General features: G+C 40.8%; 1 protein-coding gene and 1 long non-coding RNA gene across 5 annotated transcripts in view; one reads left to right on the plus strand and one right to left on the minus strand.

Moving 5' to 3' along the window:
- Positions 1-20,308, plus strand: part of LOC122105645 (amyloid beta precursor protein) — a 211,365-nt gene extending 191,057 nt beyond the window's left edge. For 2 of the 4 annotated variants that reach the window (XM_042676972.1, XM_042676970.1), the window contains 5 exons: positions 495-716; positions 6,449-6,502; positions 12,039-12,139; positions 14,923-15,069; positions 19,262-20,308. In XM_042676972.1, the coding sequence (XP_042532906.1) occupies positions 495-716; positions 6,449-6,502; positions 12,039-12,139; positions 14,923-15,069; positions 19,262-19,363 (626 nt within the window). In that variant the 3' untranslated portion in view covers positions 19,364-20,308. The remainder of the gene's footprint in view (positions 1-494; positions 717-6,448; positions 6,503-12,038; positions 12,140-14,922; positions 15,070-19,261) is intronic. The other 2 variants (XM_042676973.1, XM_042676971.1) reach the window with 1 other exon arrangement.
- LOC122105646 lies at positions 3,129-19,638 on the minus strand. Its single transcript, XR_006147058.1, has 3 exons — positions 19,580-19,638; positions 10,617-10,619; positions 3,129-3,176 (listed from the first exon to the last, which is right to left on the minus strand). It is a non-coding gene; the product is annotated as an uncharacterized LOC122105646 (long non-coding RNA).
- Positions 20,309-22,107: the final 1,799 nt, after the last annotated feature.

Below are 22,107 nucleotides of genomic sequence, written 5' to 3' on the forward strand. Positions count from 1 at the left end.
GTGTTGTGGGAAGCAGTTCAGGAACTAACCATCCAAAATGCTTTGCTTAGCCATGCACCTGTTGGAGAAGATTGGGGATTCATAACGTATGTCCTGGAGCTTAAAAGAGATTGCTTCTCGCCTCCTGCTGACATGTTACCCCAAATGCCATACCAGAGCATGATATTGATTGTGGTCATTGGGTACTTGGGGACGCTGTAAAAAGAAGGAAGCCACACTCCAGCTCCTTAAGACCTGTGTGGAATGAGGGGTGTGACAGTTCAGTACATTAGCCCAATGCCGTTCATCATGTATTCAGAGCATCCAAGAAGGCTTACTAACTGTGACTGCATAAGTGTCTAGCCTTCCTCATTCCTCATCTATGAAGCAGAGATGAAAACTCTCATGGTGACTTTAAATGATGTCTAGCCATGTGTGACGGCCATCAGTGGGAGCCCTGGCTGCTCTTGGTATGGTTATCATCACTCACCAAGGTGTGCTTTGGTTTTATGTAGATGAGCTGCTTCAGAAAGAGCAAAACTACTCGGATGATGTCTTGGCCAACATGATCAGTGAGCCAAGAATCAGTTACGGAAACGATGCTCTCATGCCATCTTTGACGGAAACCAAAACCACTGTGGAGCTTCTTCCCGTGAATGGCGAGTTCAGCCTGGATGATCTGCAGCCGTGGCATCCTTTCGGGGTGGACTCGGTGCCGGCCAATACAGAAAATGAAGGTAAGAGTCCCTGGCCAAAGCAGGGGTGTTCTAGGCTCTGTGTGTCTTAGTGTCTGTGTGTCTCTCTCTGAGTTGTGACTTTTATATGGTAATAATATTGTCTTTTCATTTATTTTAAAAAGTGACTACACACAGAGCACCAGTGGCTCACACCTATAACCTTAGCTACCTAGCTACTCATGGGTCTGAAATCTGAGGATCATGGTTCAAAGCCAGCCCAGGCAGGCAAGTCCATGAGACTCTTATCTCCAATTAAACACCAAAAAGCCACAAGTGGAGCTGTAATTCAAGTGGTAGTGCACCCAGACCCTGAGTTCCAGCCCCATGACTGGCACCAAAAAAAAAAGAAAGAAATGACTACTAGAAAGTATTACTATATAATTATTAACTACATAAAGATGGTTTTGTATAATTCAGTACAGTTTCATGCTACAAAGCTAGGTTTTGTTTGTGATCAAAGCTTAACAGTCCCATTTTGCAGGTGCCAAAAGGGGATGATCATAGTGACATACAGTGCTTTTGAGTAAAAGCCAAAGGTCTCTGCGTTTGGTTTTCCAACAAAGCAGGTTTGCATGTAGGAAGATAAGTATCATTGGAATCCTATAAAATGGGGACCCACAATGTGTCATTCAAGAAGCAGTTCTCAGGCTGCGATGTGGCTAAGTGGTAGAACACTCACCTAACATAGGCAAGGCCCTGTTTTATCTTTAGCACTGGAGGAAGAAATGAAGAAGCCATGTTTTTATATGAAAAGTATAGAAATATAAAAAAATACTAAATACTGTGTAGAGTTAGGTGTGATGATACACACCTGAAATCCCAGCTAATCTGCAGGCTAATTTGAAAAGGATCATTTGAATCTGCAAGCAAGCTCAAGACCAGGCTAGGCAATATAAGAAGACCTATCTTAAGGAAAAGAAAGCAAGCAAGCAAGCAAGAAAGAAAGAAAGAAAAAAGAAAGAAAGAAAGAAAGAAAGAAAAAATAAAGAAAAAAGCAAGAAAGAAAAAAAGCAAGAAAGAAAGAGAGAGAGAGAGAGAGAAACAGAAAGTTATATAATTGTAAAATGGATACATAAATAGCTTGTACTATATGCCAAAGTAACTTAAGTTACTTGCAAAGCCAAGTAACTTAAGTTTTTTAGTGGTGATTTTTTTGTAGGATGGTTTTTTAAATACCCTGACTGAGAGGTTTTTTGTTGTTTCTGCAGTGAAAGAACAACTCAACTTCCATTTATAAGCTAGTGCCCACTTTTAACAAAATTAAATTCACCCAACAAACAGAATCGTATCTCTATAATGAACATTTGACAGTCACCAGAATAGTCTTTGTTGGCTATTTATTGCTACATGAAAATTCAGGTTGCATTAAATTGTAAGGGCAAAAATAGAGAACCAGATATAAATAAAATGTAGTTTTTTCAAGATTTAAACAGTTTTTCACTTAGCAGTTTAAATTAAGGCAGCTGTCCAAATGAAGGAGCAGGTTGCTGTAAATGTTCTTTCCAGTGAAAGTTCAGAGAATTCAAGTTTTTCTCTATCAACAAATTGGTGCACCTGGATGATGTGCTTTTTATAAGCAGAGATTTCTTTCTTATCAGCAGTATCTACCTAGGAAAGGGCATCTTAGGGGGGTTTTGTTTAACCATTTTTACATGTTTGGAAGTATAAAACTGCAAACCTTTATTTCTCAGCACAAATAACGTTTTCCAAGAATAATTTTTCCAAGAACTTTACCTTGATTTTCTTTCTAAGAATGGCAGATATGTACTATGAATTCTCCGAATCTCAGATCCAACATTCTTTTCATTTTGAATATTTTTCAATCTTTTCATGTTGAATATTTTGAAATGTTTCCTCAACACACACACACACTCACCTGTCTTCTGGGGATTGGATCAGTGCGTCTGAAACTTGCTGTCTATTATAGAGCTTCACTTCCCAGCACACAACAATTTAATCTTAAAATAAAGATGAGTGGCAAGGCTTAGGGGAAAATACAATATTGTAGACTCAATTAATGAGGACAGTGCAGCATGTGATGTTTGTCTCTAGATTCCTCAGCAAACTGAGGCAGGACTATTTGACTAATTTTGGCTCATCAGGTGGCAGAAGACTCAGTGACATGATTTCCTTCAGTTTATACAGTAGTGTGATTCAGAGATGTTCAGGTTACACTAAAGTCTATGCAAAGAGGCTTTGTGTTTATATATAAAATTGAGTCAGTCGGTCACCAGTGGCTCACACCTGTAATTCTGCTTACTCAGGAGGATGAGATCTGAGGATTGAAGTTTAAACACAGTCAGGGCAGAAAAGTCCATGAGATTCTTACTTTCAATTAGCCCCCAAAACACTGGAAGTAGAGCTGTGGTTCAAGCCTTGAGCAGAAAAGGCTAGGGAAGAACACATAGGCCCAGTATACGCTCTCTCTCTCTCTCTTTCTCTCTCTCTCTCTCTTTCTCTCTTTCTCTCTCTGTCTCTTTCTCACACACACACACAAATATAAAATAAAATATAGTTCGCAATGAAATCTTTCTCTTTAACTAATGTAAGCTAATAACAAATAAATTGTTTATTTAGGTCAGTTATTGTGAACACCTGTTTGTCCCATAAGAAATCAGAACATCACGCAGTGTGTGGAATTTGTTGGGATTTTCCTGTGCACAGAATCACATCCTTGATTCCCACCCACTAAATGCAAACAGTGTCCTCTCTTTTTCTAGCCTAGGGACAACGAAAACCACTTCAACATTGTCAACCATCCTATGGGATGGTGGGTACAACTCACTTATTGTTCACCCTGAATGATGTAAATCTGAGGTAAATTCTGGTACTGCCTGTGATTACAAGCAAGTTAGCCTATCTACATGTGGCCTAGTCTGTAAAGTTGATATTCATTCCTAGCTCAAAGCTCTGGCGTGTGCATTATGTGAGAGGGCCTGCGAACCTCTTCACAAAGGACCTGGAATACAGTAAATATTCAGTGGTACTTGGCTTTTATTTTTAATGGAACCAGGAGCCTATTAGAGAGTCCTTTGTCTTCCCATCTATGGATGAATCACATGGCCTAAACAGTGAGTCCATAAAACCAATGTAATCTTTTCTAAAGATAGCTCCTATTTTGCCCTCTCATCTCCCTCCTCCCTTTCCCCAGATGCTTGGTCCTGGCTAACTTTGTTTGCATAGAAATGTTCACACACTCCATACTATTGAAATTATCTTAAGTTCTCAGAGAATTTCCTTTCATTGTCCATGCAGCCCTTATCATCACAGCTTCAAATGATTACCAGAAATGTGTTGTTTTTCTCAAGACCAATCAGTTAAGACCAGAGGGAGGCCCAGTGTCTGGGTATTCATTGAAATACAAGTATATTACAAATGCATGATTCCTGTATTCTACAGATCTTTTCTAAATTTTAGGGTAGGGAAGTTTATAGGGGGAAAAAAAATCTCCTTCCCAGTGATTAACAAATGAAATCAGTTTGTACTAATGTTTTAGTCTTTTTCTATGCACATGAGATACTAGTGTTTTCTTTAGTAATAATTGTGGGTGTTTTATCATTTGTATACATTTGAGCCCTAGAAAATTCCCATCTACTTTTGACAAAACTAAACTTGATAAAAAAAAAATAAGACTTGTCCAGATGTACTTTCTAAGGATGAGATTGTTGATACATGTGCTTACTGCCACTTCAGTTTACCTGTTTGCCCTTATGAGTATAATTTGGTGTCTTCCTACTCACAACTGAAGCACCATTTGGACCAAGAAATCCTCAAAAAGTACAGTAATCTTTTCGGTAACTCCATTTTACAAAGACTAATAAAGACATTTGGTAGATATTGAAGATGAGGATAGAAGATGAAATGCAGAGAAATTATATTTCCTTGTTAATAATAGTGCTGAGCTGAGAAAGAAACCACCTTATTCTAATGCACAATTGTTTAAATAGGGATACAGGTAGATCCATTGCAACAATGAGATGTACAAGTCGTTATGTCAAAAAACAAACTTTACAACTTTGGGGGGAGGGGGGTTATGGGAAGAGATGGGTAGGAGAAACAAAGGAGGAGGCAGCAATGTTTGATAAGAAATGTACTCATTACCTTGCCCATGTAATTGTAACCCCTCTGTACGGTATTTTCACAGTTAAAAAAAAAAGTACTAGAGTTCATCCATGCAGGCATTAGAGAATATTTAATAATAGGGGGCTGGAGGCCTGGCTTGGATGTAAAACAACTTGCTAGAAGGTATGAAGTCATGAGTTCAAGCCCCAGTACCACCAAAAGAGGAAGCAAGAATGTTTAATAGTAATATATTTAATAGCTGCAGTTTTATAGTATTTGGAAGTTTCTGAAGCAGATTTTTAATCATTATTTGTTCCTCACTACAGTTGGAAGATACAGATATTACTCTTTTCTTTCCCATATGGGAGAAACAGCTATATTGAAAGTGATGGTTTGCCAAAATTGATGGACATTGTAAATGCTGGGCCTGGGCTATTTCCCACTTCTTCTTCCCATCTATTCACCATGCTGCCAATCGCTACATAAAAAAGATCCAGATCACATGCTTTTTTGCTTTTTTGTGGGTTATTTTGTGGTTTGGTTTTGGTTTGGTTTGGTTTTTTTGGTGCTATCAATAACTTAAATACTTATTTATGGCCATGTTCTTCCCCCTCAATGTGTGACTTTCAAAATGGATTTGGCTTTGAATGCTTGGCTTCTGAGTGCCAGTGAACTGTAGAGTTGAAATTGCTGCTCCCAAAGCCATCCATCAAAAGCACCTTTGTCTTCCTTAACACCTGCACTCAGGTATTCTACCTGCTTACCTTTCCATTGCCACACCTCACCAAAGGGCCTTTTTCTCCTCCAGTGGCTCTGTCTGCCCTTTGGCCATTTATAACTCCTCAAAGCTTATTTTTCTCTCTTTTCCTTAATTCTTCAAAGACCAATATAAGCTCCAGGAAATATTTTCTGGCAAAGAGAAGCTCTTAGAAATGCCAGATGACTGTGCGCAAGGGTATTACCATTGTGCCCCTGACTCTGTTTTCATTGAGTCAGACACAGAATGCATACAAAGGAATTGTAAGGAATGTGGGCAAATATAAAAGGAAGTAGTCTCATTTCACACATTTCAGCTGAGTGTCATTTATCCAGGGGAGGCCAGCCTTTTAAAAACCATTGAGAGACTCTGTGGTTTATCTCTTCTTCCCTCAAAGGAAGGACAGATTCGATTCACTAAATGGCACATTATGTGGTGAAACTTTGCTCTCCCAATAAATTCATATTTGCATTTCCTCTGGCGATTTAACAGAATCCTTTTGTAGTTAATTAACTGGAAACAGAGATAGGATTGAACTGCTGTAAAAGGAGGTATCTTTAAAGTTTACCACAGGGCTGGGTATAATCTATATTATTTCTAATCTCTAAAGTAGAAGAAAATCTGCCCTCCTCCACCCCTCTTCTTTGATGTTCCTGTACATCCCAGTGAATGCTTTTATGAGCAAACTAAAGAGATGGATTGGCAAGCTACAGTGATAAGCCTTTTGAAGTGCTACCCTACCATTTCTTGATGGCCCAAGATTAGCTCTCAGATATTCTTTTCCAGCTGCTCCTTTTTTTAATCACTTGTTTATTGCACATGCTGTTCCCTGCTCTGTGTTCAGAAGCCACGACTTACCATCTTGATTTGTCTCCTTTGCTTTCTGTGTGTGTCTCTTGCTTCCTGTGCCCAGTTGAGCCTGTCGATGCCCGCCCCGCTGCTGACCGAGGACTGACCACTCGACCAGGTATCTAACCTAACTTCTCTCAGCATCTCGCGAGCTTCCACTTGAGCAGACAAATTCAATAAGCTCAGAATCACAAGCATTACAGAATGGCATTGAGAATGAAAGACCTTGGAAACCAATCTTTAAAAAAAATTCTACTTCGCTTTTCCTGATGCTTCAGTTTTCCAAGTGCCTAATTAAACAATGTATGTAGTTTCTGAGATTTCCTTGTAAAACTCAAAACAGAAGAGCCTTTCCTAGTAAATGGTAGATTCTTTTCTTTCTGTGTTTTTAAACTAATGGAGAAAATTATTAGAAATTCAAAAACAGATGCCCAGACAGGTACAGGCCTTGGTGAGGATTTGGTTCCAGGGAAATCTCTCCCCTTCCTTGTTCAGTATCCATTTGGATCCTCTTCTAACCAAACGGGGCTGAGATTTTTAGTTAGTTACTAGAGTAGACACGATTCCCTGGTATACCTCCAGAACCAGAAATACTTTTTTTCTCTTCTGTAGATTGTATATACTTACTCTGAATGAATAACTAAAATAACACAACAGATGTATATGCCCAATTTTGCACATCAGCTTTTTATTCTTTATATAACTTACAAATTCCATTAATAGCAAAACAGATACTTTTTTTCATACTTTCCCAAACATTCAAATGAAATTCATTTTCTGCTTCTATTCTATATGTAGCCTACAGCTTGAGCTTAATTTGAAGAATAATGCCACACCATGAGAAACATACACATGCCTGAGGTCTGCTCAGTGACTCAGAAAAAGGGAGCACATTTTTGAATTGAAAAGTCTTTATTCTAGAGAGAGTTTACTCCCAATAGCACAGTATCTTCCTGCGTTGACCTTCTTCTTTGTCCCCGGGTCCTACGCAACAGTCAAGGAACAGGTCATTGACCTTCCTTTCATGACCTCAATCACCACTGGAAGGTCAGCATGTGCTCCCTGGTTCAGATCCCGCCCACACAAGACCACAGTTAGACCCCATCTCTCTCACTGCCCTCATACAGGCTCAGCCACAGTCACGGATCTAAACTGAGAGTCCTTGTGGCGTTTCTGTGCCCTCACGCTGTGATTCACAGTGACAGCAGAGACAGCGGAGTGACACATCTTGACAGCTGGTCTCATTGATTTTATGAATCTCTTGTCTGAAGGGCTTTTAAGGGGAGCTTGAATTACAGTGACTCTGAGGCCATTGGGCTCTCCCCGTGTCTTCCTTATTGCTAGTGTCAGGGCAGTGAATTTCAGGTTGCCTGGGGTTGACAGCCCCATTCTGCTCAGCCAGCTCATGAGGCTCGAGGCAGAGGTAAGTTCTGTTCCCACTGCAACTAAAACCAGCTCGCGTTGGTACACCGCCTTGAGACTTTTTTTTTAATGACACTTTAAAGAAGACAGACAAAAGTAAGATATGTCTTGGAAGCCCTCACTCACCCAATACCTATACTGTTACAAGTTGGACCTAACATAGCACCAGCCAGCTTTCTCTTTTAAAATCTAACACGCAACGAACATTTCCAAATACTGGCCAACAAGAATAATCTGTTTGAAGAGAACAACTAGAGAACAGTTTGTTGTCCAAACAGGAGAAAGACATGCTAAAAAAAAATCTTTGTTAGAGTAAAAGTATTATTCTGTTTTGATATTTCACATAAATGAGTGGAGTAAATTGTATAGAAATGAAGCGATAAGGTCCCTGCTCTCAGGAGCTTGAAGTAAAATAGAAAGAAGACCTTTCACGTATTCAGAAGTCAGAGAAACACAGAGCTACCTTTGTGTAAACAAGGCTGTTCTGTGACGAGAGCAGGTGGAGGACTAACCTAGCTGTGTATTACCCAGGAAACTTCCTGGAGTTCAGACTGAAAGATTTGAGGCTTGCGGATTATTAGCAAAGAGGAGAATAATTCGTTATTAAGAACAGAATGTCCGCCGGGCCCTGGTGGCTCACGCCTGTAATCCTAGCTACTCAGGAGGCTGAGATCTGAGGATCGCGGTTCAAAGCCAGCTTGGGCAGGAGAGACCGGGAGACTCCTATCTCCAATAAACCACCAGAAAACCAGAAGTGGTGCTGTGCCTCAAGTGGTAGAGTGTTAGCCTTGAGCTGAAGAGCTGAGGGACAGCGCCCAGGCCCAGAGTTCAAGCCCCACAACCGACAAAAAAAAAAAAAAAAGAACAGAATGTCCTATGCAAGGCTTCCTTGTCCTACCATGTAAGACTTGTGTTCACCCAGGAAGATACAGGAGAATGAATGTGTAGGATTTGAGCTCAGCTACATTTATCAAGAGCAATATTTGTTGCATATGCCTTAGGATATGTGTGGATTCTACTATTTCTTGTGGCCTGTAGTGGGTCCATCAAGCATTTGCCTAGGTTTCCTTTTTAGTTTATAGCACTCATTTGGTATCTTCATTATCACCTTTTCTGAGACTACACACTTAAGTCTAATGGGACAAATTATATTTTTAGACTTTTCAGAAGTAGACACCCATCCCAGGATAGTCATGTGCCATCAATTTTGAGTAATGACCGTTGTCACTCAGAAACAAGGTTTGGGTTTTCTTTTCTCTCACTCGGGGCTATGTAGTCATGGTGAGGAGAATGACTTCTCCTTCTCTGAAAAGCCAGAATGTTCCAGAAACTGGAACTACAGTAACAACTGCTGAAATTTTGGCAGAGTGGTTATTACATCTACTCCTCCTGGCTTGTTACCAGGGTCTGTAGGACAGATTACAGGGAAAATACATTAGCAGTCTCTTCACATGAGGTAGAAGCTACCTTTCCATTGTATTGTATTTCTACCATTCTCAAGGCCTAACAAAGCAAACTAGGTCTTTAACCCCAGGCCATGTACAAGGTATCCTAAGGAACAAAACTCTCTCAGCCCTAGAGCAAATGATAGGATCTTTCCATCATCATGGCAGGGACAGACAGACAGAGACAGAGAGAGAAACTGTGGCAGAGAGAGACAGAGAGAGACAGACAGTGAGAAAGAGCTGGAGTCTCCCGGGCTTAGACTGGAAGCAGCAACGGCCCATGGCATTTATTACATGCAGTATCAGCTTACTGTGGGTGATACCTTCCTATTGGTTTATTATTCCTAATTTACTGGGGTTTTTATGAAGTTTGATTTTAGTGTATACCAAGTCTTCACTAAATGACCTCCATGATGAACAAAACTTATCAAGAACTCTTTTCTGTTCAGAGTACTCAGTTGTAGTACTCTTGAAGTACTCTCAAAGTAATGACTGGTAAACATTATTTATTAGCCCTACTAACCAGTTACATGAATTTGACTTTTGTTTGATTACCAAAAGTATTCCCAATGTCCTTTCAGAAATACTCTATGCTGATGAAAGCTTGAATGGAGAGTTTATTATACATTAGTTTTCTTAGTGTGATTGGCTCCCAAATCTAAAACCAAAGACTAGGTAGGAGGGTTTTCAGAAAAATCTCAGAAATCAGAACTCTTTCATTGCTAGATTCTGATGATAGGAGATGTAAAGAAGTCACCATTGATATAAAGGGAAAGATTCCCAACATAAGGGGCTTGTAGGAAGCCATAAGATATAAATCAGTGAGAATTAAAAGAGCATTGGTATCACTGTCTTAAAACCTAGTGGTAGGAAGCCTGGAAGATAGAATGAGTTGAAACTCGTTTTTTAAAATCATACTGGTAGTTTTAGAGGAAGAACAGAGTGATGCAGTTGGAAGGTAAGATGGGAAGACCAGAACTAAAGGGATGAGAGAGCAAAGAAAGCCATCCTGCTTTGATCGTGTCTGTTATGTCTATAATGAAGACAATGATCTTCTGATAATTAAACATAGACCTAAGTGAGAAAAAGGAGAATTGGCCTTTATACTAAGTATCTATTGTGTAACAAATAGTTCCAGAATTTAGCAGTTGAAAAGAGTTTTCACAATGGTTTTTACCAGTCAGCATTTGGAATGTGGTTTAGCTGTGTGGATTTGGCCCAAGGTTTCTCATGAGATTGAAATGGAGACATTACCAAACTTATAGTTTTCTGTCGGTTCAGCTGGTGAGGCTGCTTTTAACATGACTGTTAACAGGAAGCAGGAGCCCTGCCCAGACCATCGCATGGTAGCTGTTTCCCATACACCCACTGAGCCTGGAGGGGAAGAAGAAAGAAGCTTCGGTGCCTTTTATAAGCCAGTCTCAAAGTCACTCACTGGCACCTCTGCCATATTCTGTTCAATGGATGCCAGCTATTACATTCCCCATCAGAGCTGGGGAAGGGAATGTGTCACAGCTGTATGTCTGAAAACTACCCAGCTCTTTCTACTAAGTCTGACTTAGGACCCAGGCAAATCTCATGCCAAGAGAACTGGAGGGAGGCAAAGAACAGAATGACAATTCATGGATTTTGTGGTACTCTGAGGACAGAAGAGTAGCAAGCAAAGGATAAGGGAGTATAGTTGTGTAAATCAGAAGGGAGAGAAGGTAGCCTCACGATCTGTAAGCCGTGCATGATTGACATTGATCATGGCCTGCTTTCAGATAGTTTATTAAATGAAAACTTTGTGAGCAGTTGGACAATTACATAGGTTCCCTAGGTTTTGCCAGATTATCTTCCCTTTTCCTCTGCATAGGTCTCTTTGTCAGACCAGTGTATTCCTGGTCTGACTTTCCATGTCAGCAGGTGAGAGACAAGTTTCACAGCCCCCTGTAGACAAGTTTGGAAGAGCAATTAGACTCCAAGCAAGAAATTAGTTCCCACAGGAGCTGAAGGTACTTAGAGTAGGCAGCCTAAGCAAGAAAAGAACTCACAGGGATGTCTTGCCCCTCCTTTGATGTCTGAAGCTACCCTGTGGAGGGAGGGAAGGAAACCAACCAGCTGTCTCTAGACAGAACCAGGCTGCAAGGTGCAGATGGTTGTTGATGTTAAATGTAAGGCAGACATTGTAGTGGGCAAAAGCAACCAAAAATGGAGGCAAACGGATTCATTCCTCTATATTCATACAAGAAAGAGAACCTGCCTTGGGGAGAAGCTTAGAAGAGGTGGGTTTGGGTTATTGGTTTTATTGAACATTGTTAAACTTGTTTTTTCACTTTCATGCTCTTTAAGCAGCTGTATAAAGGGTATCAATTCATGCAGATCTGTTCTAACCAGATAATTATTATAATAATTATTATAATTATTAGAGCCTTGAGTTGTGGGTTGTTGTTGTTGTTGTGGGATGGTCGTTGTTTTCTAAAGGAATCACAACACAGTGGAAAAGACACAAACCAACCTTTGCTAGAACAATATTGTCAATTTCCCAATCAGCACTGAGATCGCCTCCAGCCACATTTTTAAATTCTAGCAGATGTTTAAGGACAGTTTAAGTCTTAGGTTCTGATTTCTTTCACTTTTATTTTTACTTGATGGGCGATGGTTACTGATTTAAATATATAAGAAAAAATATTGAATACCATAACCTATTTTCCTTTCATTTAAGGCCTAGAAAGAATGTAAATGCAGTCACTTTGGTCTCCTTATGTTACTGTTTCTCCTGTGAATTGTACCTCTGGTTTAATGCAGGTTCTGGGTTGACAAATATCAAGACGGAAGAGATCTCCGAAGTGAAGATGGACGCGGAGTTCCGACATGACTCAGGATTTGAAGTTCGCCATCAAAAACTGGTATGCAAAAATAACTTTACCTCTCCCAACTGCTGTTTGTCTGACCAAATGCCCATTAGCTCTTGTTCCTCCTCTTAAACTGAGCATAAGTTGAGTTAAACTGAGTTAAACTCAAGATAAAAGCCGAAATGAAATGCTTGCCTGAAAGACCATCTTGAAAACATGAAGAAAAAGAGACTCCATACTGTATATACTTTTTACTGACTGGAAGGCAACTAAACTTATAAAAGACCTAAAGTGGCCTTAATTTCAGTGTAGCTGCCACATTCATTACCATGCCCTGTTTTCTAGATTCCAGGTTGAGACTCTTAATCCACAATCTAAATATTCCAAGACCTAATACTGAGTGAGCACTGACAGGTTGCCACAAGTAGGACATTTCACACCATGAACTTCTGTTTCCTGCACTAAATTATTGTAAATACATTGCCAAACATAGACTTTGTGTTCGGACCTTTTATCTCATCACCAAGACGACATATGACATACGTGCAGCAGTTGTGAAATTTATCACGTTGAAACCCTTTGGTCCCAAACACTTCAGATACAGAATTATCAACCTATGATAACAAGTGTCTTTGAAGAGTCAGAGCCTCAACACCTGCCCATGCTTGGTGGATTCATAGAAGACTTCCAATAGCCATTTGCTTACATTCTTATCTGCAACACTCTCCCATGGCTTCTTTGGGCCTCCCTCTGTGTGTTTCCTCTCCTTCCCTCACCTCCGATGGTGTCAGCTCTGTACTCGGGAAGACAGTGGGGCTGCCAATGTGGGTAGAGCAGGGAAGTAAGCACGAGCCACTGGTCCGCAGCAGAATACTGTTCATCAAAAGATGTTTCTTTTCTTCCTAATGTTAGAATCGGATTAAACAAGAAAGCAAAACATCTCCTTTCTAAGGCAACCAGTTCTAGTAATTACATAATAATCTTAGAAATTCAGATAGTTGAAAGGCTGCACGGTGCTCAGGAACCTTCCGTGTTATCGGTAAGCAAAGGAAGGAGATTGAATGAGTAATGGCAGTAACATGTTCATGAAATTTTACTGTACGAAATGTTTAAGTACTGCTGGGGGGACATTGCTCAATGTCTTTTCCAATATCCATAAATAAGGCTTATATACCCTGTTCATCTCCAAAAGAAATGCCTTTATCATTCATGCCTCTTTTCTCTCTAAGTTACTATGGCAAATAAACCACAGACTGGGGGCTTAGCTTTGCATTTCAACTCCCATCATCTTCTTTTAAAAAAAGACATACAACTTTTGAAGCATACTTTCCACTGGCAAGTTAACTTGTACCAGTTATTATAGCATCAGAATGCTCTTGATGTGACTGATGCTGAGATTTTTTTTAAGACTGGAAGAGCTGGTAAAGAATTGGGAGCTGGTGGGCAGAAAGCTGAAGACAAATGTGCATGATCACACGTTCCTGGGCCTATCACATTATCCCTTCCCAGTAATTACACCACCTCCCGTAATGCAACAGTGACTAATGACAGCAGCAGCAATTAGGGGCATCAGCTCCCTCTGCTGAACTACTTGATAAGATAATGTACTACAATTAGTGCAATGAATATTACAAAATTACAGTATTTTCTTAAAGACACAGGGATATGTCCAGACTCACATTCATTCCTGATTACCTCACTCCAGTATCATTAGCTAATTAATGATTTCCTTTTATAAATATATTGAGCTAGCTTGTTTAGTTAGCAAGGGGCCTAATTATGAACAGTTTCTAGTTTTGTCGAAGATACATATGAGTAACATCCGTTGAGAAATGTGCTTTCTCTGCTATCATATGTTGCCTTTTCAGATTGCTTCAATGATCATTTTAGCCATGAATCTCAGGCATTTGATATCTTGGGGCTCAGTTGATAGAATTATTTGCAAACTATTTCTACCAGCCCACCTAACAAATGGGGGCATATGTTTTCCGTTCTTGTTTCCTTTGTTTTAATCATCTCCTTATATAATGATAAAGCTGTGGGATGCATCTACTGTTGCATTTAAAGACAGTTTAAAAAAAACAGTGACTTGCTTACGAAGAAATGTAGTTTAATACATTTATTGCACTGAATAAGTCTCTTCTTTACAATGCTTCCCACATTTCTATCTGTATTTAGTCCAGATCCATGGCAGGAATAAAGCAACACTTCAAGTTTTGGTTTCTGATCACAGCAGAGTAAGAAAGCATGGCTTCTGCATGATTATTAAGATCCTCTGTACTCCATTTCAAACACTATTAATCTTTTAAAGGCATTCTGCTTCTCAAGGTTAATGAGAATCTTACTGAACTATTGTAGCTTAAAGTAGGTAACAGAATGTCTTTTTTGTTAATTCAAACTCCTTTGTCTCAGAAGATTACTGCTATGTATGGAACAAGTGTCTCCCAAGACATGAGGGCATGCAGGTTTGAAGAGCACCTAAGGTTGAGCCATTATGAGTCACAAACCACTGCAACCAGTACAATGCTGACTTCCCTTTAGAATTCCCAGTTACCCCTTACAGCTTTGCTAGATTCAAGAGCGCCCATCCCACCCCTCACCACATGTGCACCTGCCAAAGCGTCCCAGATCTCCACAAACACTTTGGCATATGATGGGGAGAGTAGACTTCCCAGAACTGGGACAGCCACATACTGTTTATCATTCTAAAGACAAGGATTGTCCTTCCTAGTGACCTGCCAATCAAGACAAAAGAGTGAGTTAGGACAGCAGCTTTCCACATGCCTCATCAGAGTATCTCCTGCAATGACAGTCCTTTCTCTTGCTTTGTTTTCAAGGTGTTCTTTGCAGAAGATGTGGGATCAAACAAAGGAGCCATCATTGGACTCATGGTGGGCGGTGTTGTCATAGCAACGGTGATTGTCATCACCTTAGTGATGCTGAAGAAGAAACAGTACACATCCATCCATCATGGCGTAGTGGAGGTAGGTGAAGTTAGAGGCAAGTTTGCAAGTGGGAATTAAAGGAAGACCAGGAGAGGAGGAAATGCTGCTGAGCTTTAGTCAAAAGAGCATGCCAGTACTTGTTTAGAAAAAAAAAAAATGATGGCTGTTAACTCCATGGTGCTGAGATTACACCTGTGCTTCTCTTGCTTAGGTCTTCATTATTGTGACTGTTATGATGAAAGCATTGAGATTGTGTGTTGGTCTATCAGTTTATAAATTACCAAAATAATTCTAAGGATTATTAGGCCCGGTTTCAGTGCTGGTGGGAGTTGGAACTGGGTACAAACCCATTTTTATGTATACAGGTCTAGATGTGCTTGAACACAAAAATGCAGTGTAATGAATGAAACCCAGGAAAAACTGGAAGAGAAATCATACAGGAACTAGAGAATGTGCTCTTACAGAAACCAGTAGGTGTCACGCGGTGAGGTCTGTTCTTTTCTTCAGCAATATAGCTAACGCGTGTGTCCCTGAAAGCTAGGCCTTGCCAGCAACAGCATTTTCTCTCTCGTTTCTCCTCACATCATTTTTTCCCATTTCATTTGAAAACACGTCTTTATGTTGAGTAATTCAAAAATCCCTTGTGATTTCATTATTGTGATTCTCTGTCTTCTAATTAATCTGCCCAAGAAGCGAGCTTCCTCTCTGAAATGTTTCAACCAGTGAAACTGACCATCTTAGCTTGCTATGGCTGCCATAACACAATAGCACAGGTTGGGTGTGACAGAAATTTCCTTTCTTTATCCCAGTACAGTGGTTTGGACTAGGACCTCATGCTGGCAAGTGCCCCAGCCCTTTCCTTGAGTTATTTTTTAGCTAGGATCTTATATTTGTGCTCAGAACCAACCTTGGACCATGATCCTCCTAGCTCTGTCTCTCTAATGGTAGGATCGTAGGCAAACGCCAGCATGCCTGTAGTATTGTTTGAAGTGGGATCTGGATAAACTTTTACTTGGGCTGCTCATATACCATGATGCTCCTCATGATCTCTGCCTGTGCAATAATTGGAATTACCTGTGTGAGCCATTACACTCAGACTAGAAATATTCTCACAGCTCTTCAGGCTGAAAGTGAGATCAAGGTGTCAGCCAGGTTGGCTTCTTCTGAGTCTTCCTTCTATTGCACGTGGCTGACTCCTTCCCACGGCTTCATATCATCTTCCGCTGGTCATCTTATATCCTGATCCCTTTCATGTAAGACATACTGGATTAGGATCTACACCAATGGCAATACCTGATGCTCTATCTTTTGAAAGCCCTTTCTCCCAGCGTGGTCACAATCTGAGGTGCTGGCGTAATGGCTCGCAGGAGGCTCAAGATTTGAGGCCAGCCTAAGAGAAACATTTCAGACTCCCATCTGAACCACCAGGCTGAGGCAGTGGTACATACTGTAATCCCAACTAGGTAGGAAAATCTCGATCAAAGGCTGGCCTCAACAAAAGATATGAGACCATGGCTGAAAAATAAAGCAAAAAGGACTGGAGGCATGCCCTAAGTGGTAGAATGCCTGCCGAGTAAGTATAAGGCCCTGAGTCACAGATCCAACATGAACAAACGCTTGTCTGTGGTAGGAATTTGAGCGTAACACAATGCTGCGTAGTAATGAAGGTCGGGGGAGGGGACTCCAGAGCTCTTCGCTCTCCTCCCCGCTCCCGCCGGAGGATACATGGGACTTCTCAAAGTCCTTGAGACCTTTCACGTTCTTTTCTAAAAGAACAGTTCCCCAGCTCCTCTGCTCTCCAATTCCTAGATACATAGAGCTCCCCCAGTGGGAGGCTCAGAGTCTTGAGTTTTAACAATCTCCCAGCATGCATGAGGTCTATGGTCAGGCTTGGGAATTATTGACACGTAGTGTTATAGTAAACTCATTCATTTTTGTTACTCCAAGCAACCCTTAGGGAATAGGAAATGGTATCTCTTGTTTTCAAGTTATATCCTTACCTCTTGAACATACTTCCCTGGGTTAATGTTTCTTTTGGTCAGTTACCAAGCAATAGCTGTGGAACGTGGAGGGAAAGGATTTGACGCATTGTCCTAGATTCTGAAAAAAAAAAAAAAAAGACAGTAAGAATGAAGGCAAGAAATTGTTGAAGCCAGAGGCCTGTTAGAGGTGGCAGAGACCCCTGGCTCCACACGAAGCACCATGCTGCTGGTCTCCCATGGTCCTCACTAATGTACACGGGCATTGGATATGGAATATACATATATAGCTAGGTATGCGATGCAGGCCTGAGAGCCCAGCTACTCAGGAGTCAGATGCGGGAGGATCACAAGTTTGGGGCCAGCCTGGGCTTTCCCTTTCTCGAAATCAAAATACAAACAGAACAGGTTGGGCATGATTCAAATCATAGAGTTCTGACCTAGCACTGGTTCAATCCCCAGTACTGAGAAGGAAAGAAGGAAGAGAGGGAGAAGAGGGAAGGGTTTGAGGGAGGGAAGGAAGGAGGAAAAAAAATCCATGTGTGGATGCTGTAGCTTTTTATACTCCTCCCAGCAGCAATGGCACTGAGGTTTAGCACTTGGGACCGAGGCCAGCAAGCAGCCGGAAATCTAGCTGCCTGCATTGCATGCGCCCTCTGAGCCTTGCATTTCTGGGAGGCCTCTAAGTTTGGCTTTGGAGTTTGAAGAGGATTAGATAACACGTGTTCTGCTGCCCTTGATGAATGCAAATAATTGTTGACAGTGTGAAGGCTGACAGGTGTCCGGGAGGAAATAAAAGTATAATAACCATAACAGTCAAGCAGTCAGATGGATTTTTCTTCTATCCTCAAAAGAATGAAAAATAAAGGCAGTTGTGTCCTTCATCTCCAAAGCAAGATAATTAAAAAAAAATTAACTAGCCTTTTTTGCATTCTCCATGAGCTGTCTCAAATAGTGTCCAAGTTCAAGAGGCATACTGCCACAGCCAGGCTCTTCCCTGGCAAGCAGACAGATAAAGAGTGGGAAAAGTCACTCCTTTTCAGGTGCTCATCTTTAAGGGTGGTGTTCTAACTTGGAAGCCTGCAGGCTAATTACACAATTGCCAATTAAAGCCTAGTGACCTCATTTGTTGACAACGGTGCAGATGGAAGGAAGTAGGAAGGACTGGAGAAAACGTGGGTGAATTTTTCCCCACAGGACAACGATAGCAAAACATCCATTCAAGAAGTGTCCTCTGTGTACTGGCTCCCGTGTGACACTTACTTGTTCAGTGACAGCACTTGTTCAGTGCTGCTTGGCTCTCCGGGAAACAGCCAGGCCTGTCTCGGGAGTCACTGCAGGCCGCTGTCACGGGACGCGTCACAGGAACAGTTCACCGCAGCAGCCTGGCTCTTCTGTGAATAGAAAATTAAGTCAGGACGCACAGCAGAAAAAAGAAATGTACCCCATCTCGGGCACTGTGTCTTTACTCTAGATTTCCTTTTATTATATTCATTAAGAATTTCAGAGTTTATTTACTTATTTAGTTTATTTATTTTCATAAATATAAAATGTCATTCGACACTGGTCGCTCATGCCTCTAATCCTAGCTACTCAGGAGACTGACATCTGAGGATTACAGTTCAAAACCAGCCTAGACAAGCTTTGAATGTATGTATAATACATACATACATACATACATACATACATACAATGTGATTGGAACAGACAGATGATGATAATTACCAGATGATAATCATGAGAAAACACTGAACTCCAAGAAATTGAGAATTCTTCTCTATGCTGTAGAAAAAAATTACATAGTATCCTTTACCAGTCACTCTCTGATACTCCTGGATTTCGCTCTTGAGCTTACAGCTGCCTGTGCCCTGTTTTAGCCAACAGGGAAGACAAAGATACGAAACAGAGGTACCCAAGTTAACTTTTGGGTTGAGGACCTGAGCCTGCACATCAAGGTTTTCATCGCCACCTGGTGGCTGGATGAAGCATCTGCATAACTGAGAGACAAAGGCTCTCTGCTGGATGCCCAAGTAGTGAAGGAAAGTCCATCATGGGTGTTCAGCATTCTTGGCAAAAGAAGAATACTTGCAATCTATCTTTCTACTGCCTTAATAGTACTGTGCATTCTTAAAGGATACGGCCATACCACGCTGATCTTCTGTGGCGTGTGTGTGTGTGTGTGTGTGTGTGTGTGTGTGTGTGTGTGTGTGTGTGTCTATCTTGATTTTAAACTCAGTTCTCAACACTTTCAGGTTGATGCTGCTGTGACCCCTGAGGAGCGCCACCTCTCCAAGATGCAGCAGAATGGCTACGAGAATCCAACTTACAAGTTCTTCGAGCAGATGCAGAACTAGACCACCGCCAAAGCAGCCTCGGAAGTTGGACAGCGAAACCATTGCTTCACTACCCATCGGTGTTCATTGATAGAATAATGTGGGGAAAAGAATAAAAACAAATCCTTCTGTTTTATTATTTACTCATGATCGCCTTTTGACAGCCATGCTGTAACACAAGTAGATGCCTGAACTTGACTTAATATACAAAATCAGTCATGTATTCTCTCTCTTTACATTTTGGTCTCTACACTACATTATTAATGGATTTTGTGTACTGTAAAGAACTTAGCTGTATCAATCTAGTGCATGAATAGATTCTCTCCTGATTATTTATCACATACATAGACCCTTAGCCCGTTGTATATTATTCTTGTGCTTTGTGGCCCAATTAAGTCCTACTTGAAATATGCTTTAAAAAAAAATCGATGGGGGATGCTTCGTGTGAACGTGGGAGTTTAGCTGCTTCTCTTGCCTAAGCATTCTTTTCCTGATCACTATGCATTTTAAAGTTAAACATTTTTTTAAGTATTCCAAATGATTTAGAGAACTTTTTCCCCCCATGATTGCATTTACTGTACAGGTTGCTGCTTCTGCTATATTTGTGATATAGGAATTGAGAAGATACACATTTATTTCTTTGTGCCTGTTTTATGTGCACACATTAGGCATTGGGAATTTGAACTTTTTTGATCCATGTACCTTTGGATCTTTAATTAAAAAACAAAAAATCCCTGTTCATTGTAAGCACTTTTATGGGTGGGGGTAGGGGATGTTCTGCTGTTCTCAAATTACCAAGAATTCTCCAAAAACAAATCTACAGGATGATTGTACAGAATCATTGCTTATGCCATGATAGCTTTCTATACTGTATTACATAAATAAATTAAATAAAATAACCTTGGGCAAGACTTTTCTTTGAAGGATGACATTCTTTGAAGGATGAAGTAATTTGAGGTGGGGGAGGGGAGGAGAAGCAGATTCTATTTCCTTCATCCATTCTGAAACATTTTATTTCTGATACCAAAAAGAAGAAAATGAAGAAAAATGAGGGAGTGAAGAAGGCAAGCCTAGGCAGACCCTTCTTTAAGACTTGCTGAATTTGTATAAAGTGGTGTTTTCATGTAAATAAATACGTTCTTGGAGGAGCGCCATTGTTCTGATGTGAATGTTTCTATGGTAACAAGCTGGATTGCTTAGTGATGTGAAGATTTGTGAGAAACTCTCACCTTGGGCATTTACACCTAATGTGTCTCAATTGCAGATTGAGTCAGATATTGGGGCCGTTGTACATGTCGTTATTCAAATACTTCATACTCTATGTAGCACTTGTTACTTGTTCTAAAATAACTGCACTGCCATGTCCTGGTCCTTCAGTGTGTCCCAAATGAGACAGTGAAAACCTCAGGGAGATAAGAATTAAAGCCAGCTGGTGGCTGACTCTCCATCAGGGTCGACCTAGCCACTCCTCCCATTTTGTAAGTAGGTCAAGGGGAGTTGAGCAGTATACAGCACTCACCAGCATTGATTCCCTGCAGTGAATCCTCAGCACAGGAGGAAAAGTCTTCAGACACCATGAAGTGCCCTGTAGGAAAGCAAGGTTGCCATCTGAGAACCACTGTCGTGTATACATTTTTTTAATTGAAGAAGAATGTCTTACTTCAGGGGCTACAATGGAAACCCATGGGCTGAATGGCTAAGACCACAAACACTGCTCAGTCTTGGAGGTCCCAGCCACAAGACCAGGCTATCAGTGTGGCTGGGTTCAGGGAGGGCCTCTTCTGGCTTCTCCCATGGCTGCCTCCTTCCAGTTCCCTTACAAGCCAGGGAGGTCCTTCGGCCTCACGTGGCAATCCTTTTACAAGGTTCCCTTCTTGTGACCTAAGTCCAGCAGCCTCCCCCAGGCCCTACCTCTACATACCATCATTGGGAATGAGGGGAGAACACTTGATACTGACACCAGAAATATCAAACTATACTATCTCACGATGTCATTCTGCAGCAGAAACAATGAAACCACCTGAGTATAACTTGGTACCATGAAAACAAGACAGTAGTGCCCCTTGCCCTGTTCAGGGCAATTAAGACAAGCTCTATAAAGATACACACATGTGACAGAGTGGATGTTCCATGTTGCCTGTTCTAAAGAAGTAATGGGGTAGAGATGGAGAAAGAGCTCTGATAGAACAGCATTTCTTAAAAATAATAGAATGTTTCTGGGGCTAGGAAAGTGGCTCAGTGGTAGAGTGCTTGCCTTGTATTCATGAGGCCCTGGGTTCAATTCCTCAGCACCATATAAGCAGAAAAAGCCAAAAGTGGTACTGTGGCTCAAGAGGTAGAGCACTAGCTGAAGAGCTGAGGGACAGTGCCCAGGCCCAGAGTTCAGGCCCCACAACCAACAACCAAAAAGTAATAATAATAGAACATTTCTGATCATGATAAAATGGAAGTCTGAAACATGGTATTCCATGACAGTATTTCCAGCTAACCTTCGGCTATAGTAATCACAAGCTTTAGTTTTAATCATTTCAAAATCCATAATTCCCAAAGCTAAATAATATATACATATTAAATGTATTAGACACATTCTGAATGTATGTATTAAATATACATTATCAAAAGATCATGCTTTCCAGGGTGGGTTCTTTAATTGCTTATTGATAAAATCCTCCAGCTGGTCTGGGGATGAATCAATAGGTAATTTATACAAACTGACCTATTGCCTAATAGAATTACAGCAGTAACTGTCAAGGCCAAAAATCAAT

This window comes from Dipodomys spectabilis, unplaced genomic scaffold (assembly GCF_019054845.1).
Source record: "Dipodomys spectabilis isolate Male_0828 unplaced genomic scaffold, ASM1905484v1 ptg000032l, whole genome shotgun sequence".
NCBI classification, from domain to species: Eukaryota; Metazoa; Chordata; class Mammalia; order Rodentia; family Heteromyidae; genus Dipodomys; species Dipodomys spectabilis.